Source organism: Hyla sarda, chromosome 3, assembly GCF_029499605.1.
Source record: "Hyla sarda isolate aHylSar1 chromosome 3, aHylSar1.hap1, whole genome shotgun sequence".
NCBI lineage: Eukaryota > Metazoa > Chordata > Amphibia > Anura > Hylidae > Hyla > Hyla sarda.
Window position 1 is genome coordinate 247,177,710 of NC_079191.1, and position 15,299 is coordinate 247,193,008.

General features: G+C 39.6%; 1 protein-coding gene across 1 annotated transcript in view; it reads right to left on the reverse strand.

The window, feature by feature from the left end:
- ROS1 (ROS proto-oncogene 1, receptor tyrosine kinase) overlaps positions 1–15,299 on the reverse strand; it is a 190,164-nt gene that overhangs the window by 84,250 nt on the left and 90,615 nt on the right. Inside the window, exons 30-35 of the mRNA XM_056563593.1 lie at positions 14,678–14,849; positions 12,800–12,917; positions 11,603–11,784; positions 4,237–4,320; positions 4,006–4,150; positions 44–206 (exon numbers count right to left, since the gene is read on the reverse strand). Of these exons, the coding sequence (XP_056419568.1) occupies positions 44–206; positions 4,006–4,150; positions 4,237–4,320; positions 11,603–11,784; positions 12,800–12,917; positions 14,678–14,849 (864 nt within the window). The remainder of the gene's footprint in view (positions 1–43; positions 207–4,005; positions 4,151–4,236; positions 4,321–11,602; positions 11,785–12,799; positions 12,918–14,677; positions 14,850–15,299) is intronic.

Here is a 15,299-nt window from a genome sequence, read left to right on the forward strand (position 1 = left end):
GCATACCTACAACCAATCTATAGCATCGAGGACTATACAGTACCTTTACAGCAACTTTCTGAGTTCCAGTTTCAGGACCAAGGATATCCTTAGCAGTGCCTTGATATACTTCCCCAAATGCTCCACTTCCCAAGAAAACACAGAGTTCTAAATTCTCTCGAGGAAAGCTGGGTAAGTTTTCCATTTCACTTTTTGTTGGTAGAGTACTATGGAAACAAGATTGGGTAGTCATACTGTTGACTATTCAAACTAGACTCATCCTATATTTGCTGGTAGCAGCTGTTATTATGAACTGAACCTGAGCAGATAGCATATATTACAATAATTGTAGCAAGGCCAAGGATCCCCAGGCCAAAGAAACACATGGAAAAGGAGAAAAATTACATGCAAAATTGAAATGACTACAAAGATTATATGTTTTTCGGCATATTTAAGCTAATAATAGCATTTAAGGAACTTACCCTTTTTTTTTGTGTGTGTTTTTAAACCCAATTCTGGTTTTGCCTACAAATACTTACCAAAATACTATGTCTGAACCCAGCCTAAAAGGTGTACTCCAGTGTAAAACTTTTTTTTTCCTTTATTTTTTAAAACCAACTGGTGCCAGAAAGTTAAACAGATTTGTAAATAACTTCTATTAAAAAACTATTAATCCTTCCAGTACATATCAGCTGCTGTGTCCTACAGAGGAAATTGTTTTCTTTTGGGATTTCTTTTCTGTCACGACCACAGTGCTCTCTGCTGACACCTCTGTCTATTTTAGGAACTGTCCAGAGCAGCATATGTTTGTTATAGGCATTTGCTCTTGCTCTGGACAGTTCCTGACATGGACAGAGGAGTCAGCAGAGAGCACTGTGGTCGTAACAGTAAAGAAGTCCAAAAAGAAACGAATTTCCTCTGTAGTATACAGCCGCTAATAAGTACTGGAAGGATTAAGATTTTTTTTAATAGAAGTAATTTACAAATCTGTTTAACTTTCTGGCACGAGTTGATTTAAAAAAAAAATTCCACTGTAGTACCCCTTTAAGGCTCTTTTACACGGGAGCCATTATCGGGCAAACAATCTGGTATCACCCTGTGTAATAGGGCAAAAGATCAGCAAGCGATCATTTGATAATTGGGTTATTTTGACCCATTAAAAAATCATCACCCGTTGGCCACACATCTTCCCGTGCAATAAGGCATGTGCAGCACACAGTTATGTCACGTCTGGGCAGGGAAGGAGTGCAGCCCTATTCTCACCCACTCCCTCTGACCCTGACCCAACGGATCGACAACCAGGGTGATGGTCCCTTACTAAGTAAGTGATGGAAGTCACTGTCAACAAAATAAACTACAAAAACAGGTCAAGATACAGTCAGGAAGAACACAAACTGACAGAAATAATACTAAACAAACACACAATGGAGGAGATTTATCAAAACCTTTCCAGAGGAAAAAGTGCTGAGTTGCCCATAGCAACCAATCAGATTGCTTCTTTCATTTTGAAGAGGCCTTGTTAAAAATTAATAGCAGGAGAGATGCACTGGATCATGCACAGGTAAGGGATGTTAGAAGAGCTATCAGCAAGCGTGGCAATTCATATAAAGTGCACCGTTTATTAAAATTTACTCATGTAACGCATTTCAAAGGCAGGCTGCCCTCTTCTTCAAACGGTCTGAAGAAGAGGGCAGCCCGCCCTTGAAACACATTACATGAGTAAATTTTAATAAACCTTGCACCTTGCATAAATCTTTATATGAACTGCCTGCTTGCTGATAGCGCTTCTAACATCCCTTACCTGTGCACGATCCAGTGCATTTCTCCTGCTATTGATGTGCTCACGCTTTATGTGAGTAAAGGGATCAAGCTGCAATCTAGTGGGGAACTACCACCACCAGCATCTCCATTCAGGACATGCGCTTCTACTAAGCCTGTTGAGCGTTGTGCCTCCTGAATTGCACAAAAACACTCGGAGAGTTATATCCTAGATCAGGGACCTCACTGTGAACCCCTAAAGTCCTTCACATTGGCACGCTCTTTTATCTTTTTTAGTGGTTAAAAATGAAAGAAGCAATCTGATTGGTTGCTATGGGCAACTGGACAACATTTCATCTGCACAGGCTTTGATAAATCTCCCCCAATAAGTCTAAGTCCACTAGCTGGACTAGCCAAGTCGGTAACAGGAAAAGTAAAGGTGCAAATTCGTTAATACAGGAGAAAGGTCAGAATGCCAAGCCATAAGTCACAAATACCAGATGATCAGGAATACAGGTAATAAACGCTAGCTACTAGAGAAACTACTAGAGGTCAGCTGAACATCCCAGAGAGCTGGGCGTAACCACAGCAACCATGAAAACAAAAGACTCTCAATGCAGATTAACCCTACAGGTTCTGACAGTACCCCTTTTCCTTCCCTTTTAAGAGGGGCCACTGGACCCTTAACAACTTGAAAGTACAGAGGTACGGGCTTGGACACAGATGGACAATCAATAATCCTCATCTGTATCCTCGTCCTCAATGTCACACCACTCGTGTCCTCACAATCATCCTCCAGATCTTCCCTGCTCCTTTCTGACTTCAAGTCCGCATGCACACTCTCCAATAAGCCAGTGGCTGCTACAAAACTGGCCTTGAGACATTGATAGATTTTAAATCAGATTGGACTGAAGATGGAACAATGCCCCCAGAAGAACCTTGTGAGGAGTAGTTCTCTGAGCGACATGACATACCTGTGCACCCAAGTGGCCTCCCCAATTTCCACTTTGATGAGGATGCTTGACACAGGATCCGATGAAATGAGTGTCCTCTCCACAGTAAAAACACAGGCCGCAGAGTTGTCGAAATCTACTGCTTTCTTCTGGGGTACAAATGGACCCTATCTGCATAGGTTCATCCTCAGGCACAGATTTAGAGACAGGTGAGGAATCAAGTAGGAAAGGAGAGATAGAGGATGAAGAACACTCCCATTTGTGTTCTCGCAAACATCTATCCAAACCCACATTGCTTGGTCAAGGGTGTCAGGAGAGGGGTAAGTAACCAGCCTCTGACCCTGCCTACTTGCCTATCCGCCCTAAGAGTGGATCAACAACCATGGTGATGGTCCCTTTCTAAGTAGGTGATAGAAGTCACCGATCACTGTCAACAAAATAAACTACAAAAACAGACACAGGTCGCGATACAGTCAGGAAGCACACAAACTAACAGAAATAATACTAAGCAAACACACAATAAGTCCACTAGCTAAGTTGGTAACAGGAAAAGTAAAGGTATAAATTTGCTAATACAGGAGAAAGGTCAGAATGCCAAGCCAAAAGTCACAAATACCAAATGATCAGGAATACAGGTAACAAACACTAGCTACTAGAGAAACTCTTATGCAGGCGAAGTCTGATAGCACAGTGCAAGCTTAAATAGACAAATGAACGGGTGAAAAGCCAATGAAGTCAGCTGACATCCCAGAGAGCTAGGTGTAACCCCTGCAACCATAAAACAAAAGACTCTCAATGCAGATTAACCCTACGGGTTCTGACAAGCTGATTGTGGGAAGGGGCAACAAGATGTTGTTCAAATTAAGTTTTTATGTTAAACACATATTTGAAAGGGAACCTGACACATAAAAAATGCAGTCTACTATGCAAAAGTCATGTTGTAGCGCAGATCTGAGCAGATTCATATATCGTTTTGTGGGAAAAGTTTCAGCATAATGTATTTATTCCTGAAAATCTTTTCTCATTCTGGACTAAGTAGTCAAGTGGGTGGTCCTGCTTAATGATTCACACAGGAAACAAAGGAAAATGGTGAACTGGATGTGATGCTGGTACAGCTGGATTCCCAGAGAAGCTCACAGGATTACGTGGATATTGTAAAAGTATCAATAAGTTTTATTGACACCAAAATAAAACAAAAAAGAGCTATATAAAGTAGCAATGCAATAGCCATTTTCTATACCTCTTTTTTGTTTTATTTTGGTGTGAAGTAAATACCCCACATTCATAACATGAGCACTTGAGAATTAGTGTTTACCTTATAGCATAGCAAGCATTAGCTAAACCAACTGCATTGGACAGTCCACGCAGCTTAGCGAGCTCTTTATCCTCTTGCATGATGTCTATGTTTTCTCTGTTTTGGCTGTGTTTATTTCGTTTTTTCTTCAATCGCATGTAAATAACTAAGAAGTGAACAAAAGCATTAAACTTTCATAAGGTGAAACTGAGACATGAAGTAATAATTGATACCTGCAGTGCTCATACTTACCAAAAACACTCATTATTATAAGGACTAGAAGAACACCTAAGACAGAGCCAACAATAACCCCGATGTTATCAAAAGAACTGGTCTCTAAGAAAAAAAAGAAAAATCTATATTATCCTCTCATACACAATACTTCATAGACTAACAGTAACACTTGAAGTACATAGACTCATAGCAAAACATGTCTAGAGATGACCCGGTAGAACCTGCTAAAATAACATCAGGTACATGGCAGAAAGGAGGAGAAAGAATCACATTACCACAGGGAATCCCATAATGCCTTTTAAACTACAGGAGGCAGTATAGAGGGTGATGTTAAAGCCACTATAAAAGCCTATGCCTATGTGAGGGACAATAGGCAATCGTGGAGACACAGTGTTATCCAGCTCACCCAAGCAAATAAAGTCCACCTGCTCATGCACGGGTTCAGGGTCCTGGATCCTGGACTTGGCAACAGCAACAAAATATGGGAAAGTGAATCCAGCACATGTGGGTGTAAAATCTTCACATTTTTATTCTAAGCCTTTAAAAAGACACAGTATTTGCAAAAGATAGGCGGTAGCCACCGACACATTACAGGCGTAGCCACCGGCACGTTACAGGGGTACAAACTGCCCTAATTATAGTATAACACAAACTAAAACATGGCAACATTTAAATACATTTAAGGGTTGTGCATCACTACAAAACACCGGTTTAACTTATCTTGTACATGTTCACACTGATATAATACAAAACAAGAAAGAGAAATTTGGAGAATACATACTTCTTTTTTTTTTTTTTTTTTTTTTTTTTTACATACCGTATAGAATATATTACAATATCACAATATGAATAGACATGGGAAAATGAAAATTGATGGACACCATGACAGTGTTACAAATATAAAAAGATAAAAAAATTGTATTAATAATAAAGCATTAATTCTCTTTTCATATTTAAACGTCAAGGGGGCATATGTGTGTTAATTTTTAAAGTGGTTATACAGGAAGAAAACTTTTTTTTATATATCAACTGGCTCCAGAAAGTTAAGCAGATTTGTAAATTACTTCTATTAAAAAATCTTAATCCTTTCAGTACTTATGAGCGCTCTCTGATTACACGTGTCTCGGGAACCGCCAAGTTTAGAAGAGGTATGCTATGGGGATTTGCTTCTAAACTGGGCGGTTCCCGAGACGTGTGTCATCAGAGAGCACTTAGACAGAAAAGAACAACCTTAACTTCAGAAGCTCATAAGTACTGAAAGGATTAAGATTTTTTAATAGAAGTAATTTACAAATCTGTTTAACTTTCTAGAGCCAGTTGATATATATAAAAAAACATTTTTTTCCTGGATGACCCCTTTAAAGAATCACCTACATGGTGGTTGAGGTTTTTAATGGTGCAGTTACTTACCGTGTACTTTACATCAATGAGAATAGTTGGTTGAGGTTTTTAATTACACTACAAACTATAAGGCATTGAATAAAAGTTGTTTTCTTTCATATAAGTGGATGGTAAATTTAGGGTCCTTCTGATCACTTGGATAAATGGAGACAACTAAGCAGGCTGTCACTGCCGATACTGCCTAGCTGTCAGACCCTCCGCCATGATCAGATCCTTATCCCCTATCAACAGTTTACTAACTTGATAACCCTTTTAACTGGCCACAGGAGTGACTGTTTTAGCCAATGATTGGCTGAATAGGCATCTCTTGTATGTATGACAGATGTGTAATGGGAATAAAGAGAAATTTCATAACCAAAATCACTCATTAGTTTCAATATTTTTTGTATAGCTCTAGAGACCATTTGTGAAAAGTGACAAGACCTGCATGTTGGGTGTTCTTTAACATTTGGGTGTAAAAAGATGGGATGACTATTGCCCAATGTGAGTGCCAACCTAGTGGATTGGTGCTCATTTACCAAGCCTTTTGTTTTTATGTGGGCAGGGTCGAATGAACTGACATTGGTTTGTTTATGCAACCCCTCACTCCGATCATTTGTTGGCAGCTTATAGAACAATGTATGGATTTTTTGATCTGTTAAAATGATCCGATCAGCCAACAAACAAGTGTTTGCTAATTTATCAGTTGATAACTCAGGGTAATATTGGGGTCCTTACAGTATGTTGCTAATATCATTTGCTGATCAACTGGACAACATTTCCCCCCAAATGTGGATTTTCAAACTTGTGTGTTGAAAAGTATGAATATTTTAACTTAAAGGGGTATTCCAGGCAAAACCTTTTTTTTATATATATCAACTGGCTCTGGAAAGTTAAACAGATTTGTAAATTACTTCTATTAAAAAATCTTAATCCTTCCAATAGTTATTAGCTCCTGAAGTTTTCTGTCTAACTGCTCAATGATGATGTCACGTCCCGGGAGCTGTGCAGGATGGGAGAATATCCCCATAGGAACTGCACAGCTCCCGGGACGTGAGTCATCAGAGAGCAGTTAGACAGAAAACAACAACTCAACTTCAGAAGCTAATAACTATTGGAAGGATTAAGATTTTTTAATAGAAGTAAATTACAAATCTGTTTAACTTTCCGGAGCCAGTTGATATATAAAAAAAAAGTTTTGGCCTGGAATGGGCACTGTCAGATTCAAAAACTTTTTATATGTTGTACATCTTGGCAAAACATTACACTCTCTAATATGCTTCATAAGAAAATTACATTTCCTTTTTTATAGAAATCATAGCTTATAAAATCATGTCTTTGTCCAAGCTGAAGCACAGGCATGGACAAAGTCCAGTATGTGAGGGTGGGCTAGCACTCCTCTGTGCTCTCTCCTGTCTGATAGTACTCCTCTGTGCTCTCTTCTGTGTGATGGTACTCCTCTGTGCTCTCTCCTGTCTGATAGGACTCCTCTGTGCTCACTCCTGTCTGACAGGACTTCTCTGTGCTCTCTCCTGTTTGATAGTACTCCTCTGTGCTCTCTCCTGTCTAATAGAACTCATCTGTGCTCTCTCCTTTCTGATAGTACTCCTCTGTGCTCTCTCCTGTCTGATAGTACTCCTCTGGGCTCTCTCCTGTATGATAGTACTCCTATGTGCTCTCTCATGTCTAATAGTACTTCTCTGTGCTCTCTCATGTCTAATAGTACTCCTCTGTGCTCTCTCCTGTCTGATAGTACTCCTCTGTGCTCTCTCCTGTCTGATAGTACTCCTCTGTGCTCTCTCCTGTCTGATAGTACTCCTCTGTGCTCTCTCCTGTCTGATAGTACTCCTCTGTGCTCTCTCCTGTCTGATAATACTCCTGTGTTCTCTCTCCTGTCTGATAGGACTGTGGCCCCATGTCATAGCGGGTCGGACCCGTAGCTAATGATCGCGGTGTCAGACGCTATTAACCCTTTAGACGCAGCGTTCAAAGTGGATCGTCGCGTCTAAAGTGAAGGTAAACTACCCCCGGCTAGCTCAGTCGGCTGTTCGGGACTGCCGTGGTGAAATTGCGGTATCCAGAACAGCTGGAGGACACGTGGAGTATCCCCTACCATCCTCCTGTGTGTCCAATCCCCGAATGACTGCTCTGTGCCTGAGATCCAGGCATGAGCAGTCAAGCGGCACAATCATTGATCAATGTTATCCTATGGGATAACAATGATCAATGTAAAAGACCAATGTGTGCTGTGTTATAGCCCCCTATGGGGGCTATAACACTGCAAAAAAAGTGGAAAAAAAAATTAATAAAGATTATTTAACCCCTTCCCTAATAAAAGTAAGAATCCCTTTTCCCCTTGGAGGGCAAGTCTGGTGCCAGCAGCCGTGGTTATTCCAGCTCCTAGTAGTGGAAGTGTTAAGATTTTTAAGTAGAAGAAAATTACAAATCTGGATAAAATTGTTTTGAAACCAACTTGTGGCAAAACATTAATCTCAGAGTTCCCCTCACTCGAGTTTATGGAACGGACTGTGGCAGAAATTTCTACAACTTACACCTTTGATGACCTTGTCACATATAATACTACCTCTTTTTGATAGCACTTTTATCACAGATTTTAGTGTTTTGTGAAGTTTGTATTTTTTGCACTTGCATGTTCTGTAATCAGGGCTGTAGCTCCGATGAGGCGAGTGAGGCGATCGCCTCAGGTGCGCTGTTGCAAGGGTCCAGCACACATTACACTTAGGCATTGATTCCCAACCAGGGTGCCATTACACTCTGGTGGGAAATATGGCTCTAACATTTTTGGATATTTCTGCCCAGGCCTGTGCACCTGTGAGTCACAGGCGTGCAGGCCAGGCGGGACGGAAGTCTGTGTGTAGTGCCAGGACAGGTGATGCTGCAGCTCCAATCCTTGTGCATCCTCCCTTTCCTGTGGAGCAGCTCTGGACTCTGGATTCTCCCTGGTCCCTCAGCAAAATTATGTGGATGGAAGGAAGGAGCAGAAGCAGCGCTGACAGAGGCCTACTCAGCTTCAGGTAGTGCACCCCCACCCTTCTTTCACTCCTCTAAACTTCTCTGTCACCCCTCATAACCTCTCTGTAACCCCTGGACACCCCTCTGTTATCCCATACACCCCTCGGTCACCCCTCTACACCCTTCTGTCACCCCTCTAAACCCCTCTGTCACCTCTGTACACCCCACGGTTACCATGTACACCCCTCTGTCACCCCTCTACACCCCTCTGTTACCCCTGTATGCCCTTCTGTCACCCATGTACACCCCTCTACACCCCTGTCTCCTGTGTACACCCCTCTGTCACTGTGTGGGGTAATGCAGAAGGCATTGTGTGTGCTTGTGGGGGGGGGGAGGCTGGAGGCATTTGAGTGAGGCTGGAAACATTGGGGAGATTTATTAAAACCTATGCAAAGGAGAAGTTGCCCAGTTTTCCATAGCAACTGATTTCTTATTTAATTTTGCAAAGGCCTTGTTAAAAATGAAAAAAGCAAGCTGATTGGTTGCTTTGGGCAACTTTTCCTCTGCACAGGTTTTAATAAATCTCCCCCCTTGTGCGTTGTGGGAAGGCTGGTTGCACTGTGTTTGGAGGAGGTTGGAGTCATTTGTAGGAAAAAGGGGAGGATAATGCTAGAAAAGTGCAGAGCTTTATACTAATATGTTTGTGTTGCAGGTTCCATGATGTCCTGTGACAGATGGGGAAGAAAGAACAAAACAGAATGACTCTGATTATTCGGTAAGGGTGTTATAGCGGGTTGGGCCCGGGACCCGTGGCTAATAGCGTGCAGCACTGATTGCGGTGCCACGCGCTATTAACCCTTTAGACACAGCATTCAAAGTTGATCGCTGCGTCTAAAGTGAAAGTAAACTACCCCCGGCCAGCTCAGTGGGCTGTAAATCATGGCGTCCTGAACAGCTGGAGGACATGTGTAGGGTCCCCTACCTTCCTCCTCCATGTCCGATCGCTTAATGACTGCTCCGTGCCTGAGATCCAGGCATGAGTATTCAAGCGGCAGAATCATTGATCAATGTTATCCTATAGGATAACAATGATCATTGTAAAAGATCATTGTGTGCAGTGTTATAGCCCCCTATGGTTAAAAAAAAGTATGTAAGAATCACCCCCTTTTCCCATTTAAAAAAAAACCTGTGTAAATAAAAATAAACATATGTGGTATCACTGCATGTGGAAATGTCCAAATTATAAAAATATATCATAAAATTACCGTTATAAAAAGTCCAAAATAGCGTTTTTTTGGTCACTTTTTATATCATGAAAACATTTATAAAAAGCGATCAAAAAGTCCAATCAATACAAAAATGATACCGTTAAAACCTTCAGACCATGGCGCAAAAAATGAGTCCTCATACCGCCCTGTACGCTGAAAAATATAAAAAGTTATAGGGGTCAGAAGATGACATATTTAAACGTATAAATTTTCCTGCATGTAGTTGTGATTTTTTCCAGAAGTACGACAAAATTAAACCTATATAAGTAGGATACCATTTATTTTTTACCAAAAAATGTACTGCGTAGAAACGGAAGCCACGAAAAGGTACAACATGATGTTTCTTATTAAATTTTGTCGCACAATGCTTTTTTTTCCCGTTTTGTCATGGATTCTTTCTTGGGTAAAATGACTGATGTCATTACAAAGTAGAATTGTTAGTGCAAAAAATAAGCCTATGCAAACAGACTTAATATAATGTTGAAATCTACACAAACATCTTAAGTCGCAGCATTAACATCGCTGGAAGTAGCTAACCGCTAGGCACCAGCAGCATCAAGACCTCTGGAGCACAACAATCCTCAGAGCTAACTGTATGCATCCGTACAATCCAAATAGCATCCACATCATTCAGTGCTCATGAACAATGGACAAAATTTTAACTTTTCAGAAATACATACACGCTTGCGCAATACACGTGCTGACCAAATATTTTGATTTTAAACTAAACAAGATCTGAATCTCTTTTTTTTTATAATGTAAAATGATTTAAAGTCTATTTACTTTTCTGTTCTTCCCACCTATTCCATGTTGTCCCCTCCCCCATCCTCCCATCTTTCCCTTCCCTTCTTCCTTCCTTTTTTTTAAGGAATAATAATTTTTGTGAGTTACGCAATGTGTTGAACCGGAAGGGAATTAAAGGGGTATTCCAGGCCAAAACTTTTTTTTATACATCAACTGGCTCTGGAAAGTTAAACAGATTTGTAAATTACTTCTATGAAAAAATCTTAATCCTTCCAATAGTTTTTAGCTTCTGAAGTTGAGTTGTTGTTTTCTATCTTACTGCTCTCTGATGACTCACGTCCCGGGAGCTGTGCAGTTCCTATGGGGATATTCTCCCATCATGCACAGCTCCCGGGACGTGACATCATCATTGAGCAGTTAGACAGAAACCTTCAGAAGCTAATAACTATTGGAAGGATTAAGATTTTTTAAGAGAAGTAATTTACAAATCTGTTTAACTTTCCGGAGCCAGTTGATATATAAAAAAAAGTTTTTGCTTGGAATACCCCTTTAAAATTGTGTTTTAAATTCTACTGCTTTTACAATGACCTGTACCAACTGCCTGATGAAGAACCCGGGTCGGGTTCGAAACTTATGTTGCACCAATAAACCTTATTTGTGAACCAACTGGCTAAGGACGGCGCTAAATATCCACAGTTTTTTACAGGATACAACACTGTTTGTTCCCTTCACCATTTACAAGTACCTTCACCGGCGCCCCTGCTAAGGACCGGGTCCACGTGGAAGCTGCCACCTCCATACCGACAAGAAGCATCCCATTATCATCTAACATATTGCACTAAGAGTGCCCTCTCTTTTCCTGTTTTTTTTTTTTTTTTCTTGCATTATTAGCTCTTACTCATGGCTACAGGGTAAGTACATCAGAAGATATAAATATAGATAAAAAATATATGAAACAAGAAGAAAACCCCACTGACTAAAACCATGTGATGCAAAACATACAAATAACTTTTGTCTACCTGTATGTAGCTGAATTTTGTTGCTTGTGTCACTGTAATTTCCAAGGCCTATTATGTTGGCAGCAGCCGCTCTAAAGTAGAAGGTTCCATCCAAAGCTTTAGACTTCCATATACAAATATCATGACATGAGCCATTGTATGCCAATTTCCACTGGACTGACTCTCTAACATCAGTAACCTGCCTAAAGATAATATAATGTATTAGTAGTCAGAAACATAAAAATATGTAGTTATGTATTTTTTCATTAGTATAGCAAGTTGGAATCATAAAATGACTTCCTACAATCCTTCAGATCTATATCTGCATCTATTGAAATGCGCATAGATCTCTTACAATGTCCAGTTTCTTTTTTTTCCTCAATCTCAACTGAACTAAACTGATGTGTTGCGAGAACTATTATTGGGCAGTGCAGTGCAAAATATTTCATACATAATCCAGAAAAAGAAAAGACAACTCATCAGCTTCACATTTCTAAACATTTTTACACAGGCAAAAATCATCTCAAAAACTACTTAAAAAAACTAAATAAAAAAAAATTATCAAAACATCTCCCATTGATTTTCAAAGAGAAATGTTTAAAAAGTTTAGTATTGAAAAGATGCACTTGAATAAAAGTTGTGTCACAAAGAAGCAACATGTTACTTTTCCATGTGAATTCACATAGAAGCTCCCATTGAAATAAAAAGATGCATAAAAAGCCACAAGAAAAAAATACATGAAATCAACACCAAAATACAAACTGAAGATTCCACACTGATTAATATTTAATTAAAATGTAATTCGATTAACGTGACGTTTTCAGAGCATTTGTCAGTTGTCTCATTTATCCTAAGAAATGAATCACTTACTGTTTCTGGCGGCCGATACTTCAGTTATTCACTGGCAGAGCTGGAACACAGTGGTTGGCGCAAGACATTGCTACTTAGACAGTCACCCCCTCCTCAGGAAGTGATTGGCTGAGCGGCACTCTAACGTATTGTCCCCAGCACCAGGAAGTGGAGCACAGTGAAAACTGAAGGCAGCGATACCAGAGGCTACTGGGACCAAAGGAGGTAAGTATATGTTGTTTTTGTTGTAGACAGCTTTAGCATTTATTTTTTAAGTCCCATCATTCTCCTTTGGTATGTACAGTACTATTCTTTTATGTAGAAGAACATTGGTGTCCTGTATAGAACAGGCTATAGGGCTCTGCTTACCTGTACTCTAGTATATTATATGTGAGGTTACAACCATTATCAATGGCAGTTTTCCACTGGATGGTATTGTCATTGCCAAGCACTTTTTGGGGAATTCCTGGTTTACTCGGAACACCAGCTGAAGTAGAACAGATCAAACATCACGGGTTAACACCAAGGGGGAGAGTAATCAACTGTCAAAGAGCCCATTTACACTACAGAATCTCTACCCGAACATATTACTATACTGCTGCATCAGAAAATACGTAGTGTGAATGAGCCCCTATAGTACAATTCTCTTTGTTGCCTGCAAACAGTCAGAGCTCAAATTTTATTTTACCAGAGCAATATGAGAAATAAAACCTAAGCTGCGATTGTTTTTTATGGGCATATGGGCATCAGAAAGAATTTTACTATAACACAGCACAATAAATCTCCCCCCCCAAATTCTTTCCTAAACTGACAGATTCAAGAGTATAATAAACAATACTGTTCCAACAATACAATGCCCTTACTTTATTTAGAGGGCACATTTTTTTTAAAGAAACATTAATTCCACATTTAAACACAGGAATTTTTTTGTCAGCTACAAGGACATATTGGACTATGCTCTTTTTTGTTAGCTACAAGCAGTACATTCTTTCTCTTTTATGTCCCAAGCATACTTGTCTACTCGGTAAACAAAGCTTGAGAATTTTTCATTCATTAAATGTCAGGTCCACTTTATATACAGAGAAACCGCTTTGTGCAATTTTGGGTGGTCGTCTCAAACAAAATGGTCTTTTAAAGGAGGTGGTCTGTCATTGAAAATATAGGCTGGGTAAGGATAAGTTTTTAGTTTTTTTTGAGGGGGGGGGGGGAACGCAGAGAAAAATGCCAAATTTTTTCGGCCAAAAAACGCTGCGGCCAGATGTTAGCTGTAAATCAATAAGACATCGCTAAATTCTTTTTCCACTTGGCATTTTTCATTTTGCCGTTTTTTTTTATCCTTTTTGGCGTTTTTTCTCTTTTTTAGCATTTTTCAGCTCCTTGGCAGTTTTCCAAAGTCGCAGCATTTTCAGACACTGGCGTGTTGTTTTTTTTCAAAATCGTGGCGTTTTCTCCCATAGAAGTCTATGGGAGTGAAAAAACACCATTAAAACCTCCATGTATGTTTCGCATTTGGCATTTTTCTTTGGTGTTTTTTCACCTGTGGAAAAAAGGGCTGTTCCCAGGAAGAGGAACAGCAGCCATTTTCTCTGGAGTCAGCGAAAAAGTTCAAAAAATCCAACTTGGAAAGGCTGGAAAAACTACCATGGTGTCAAAAATGCAATTTCCACACAAAGGAAAAAATGGCAGAAAAAACGCCTGATGCAGGAAATTGCACTGGCGTTTTTTTTTCAGGCATTTTTTCTTGCGTTTTTTTCAGGCATTTTTTCTTGCTTTTTTTTTTTTGTTTTGTTTTTTCAAACAAAAAAAACGCAGGATAAAAAAAAATTGTAGAAACTTAGCCTAAGGGATGGTCTTCTCATAGAAGTGGTCTTTTAGAGAGCTTTCACTGCATATGTTCCTATACACAAATACTTAAAAGCTAATTTCCCTTTTCTTTGAACTTTAAGCAATGCAGTAATACATTTAGGTGTAGTTGTTTTTTGCCATATAGTGAGTCATAAGTGTTCATCCACATCGAAGTGTTCAACAATAAAACAATATTAAAATTTAAATATATAGTTAAAATATAAATATCAAATATAAGAAATACAATGATAATGGTCATAAAGAACATTTCAGCTTGCAACTCTCTAATCTAATTTATACAATTTATACTATGCTTTGCTATGGACAACATCCCCATTTTTACTTTTAGTGGAGTTAGCAGTAGCATTTCAAAACCCATAAAATAAACCAAGAATTCCAAACCTAATGTCTTGAAATTTGTGGGTGGAGAAACACTCTGGGCTCCAGTCGAAAAACGAACCACAGCTTCTACGTGGTAGATTGTATTTGGCACAACTCCCATTAGGGTGCAGGTGTAGATCAATCCTTGTGTGCAGTATTGATTTTCTGGTATATACATATTGAGACCTGTGAACTGTATGGCACAGTTATGAAAAAAATGACAGAAGAAACACAAACCTGTAAGGCTAGGTTTTGGCTAGGTTTTCATTTTTTTTTTTTTCACTTGAAAAAACACCAGAAAAACTGCAACTGGCGTTTTTTTAATGTTTGGAAACAGACAATTTTGTACCCTGTGGCAGTTTTTCACTGCCTTCAGGTTACCACTCTGTGGGTTGAATGCATAGCATCACTACTTACCTACGGTAGCCAAATAGCATAGAAGGGTGCATAGTGTACCCGTGTATACTATACAGAAGCATGGACTACACTGACAGGAGCCCTTGCTCCTAGCCGGGCTGAGCTGTGCCCACAACTATACAGCCCCGGGCACAGCTCATACTAGGAAGGAGGTATAAATTGTATATCTCCTGCCCAGCAAAGAATTAAAAAACTGTGATCTGTATACATCACTTTTTTTACTGTA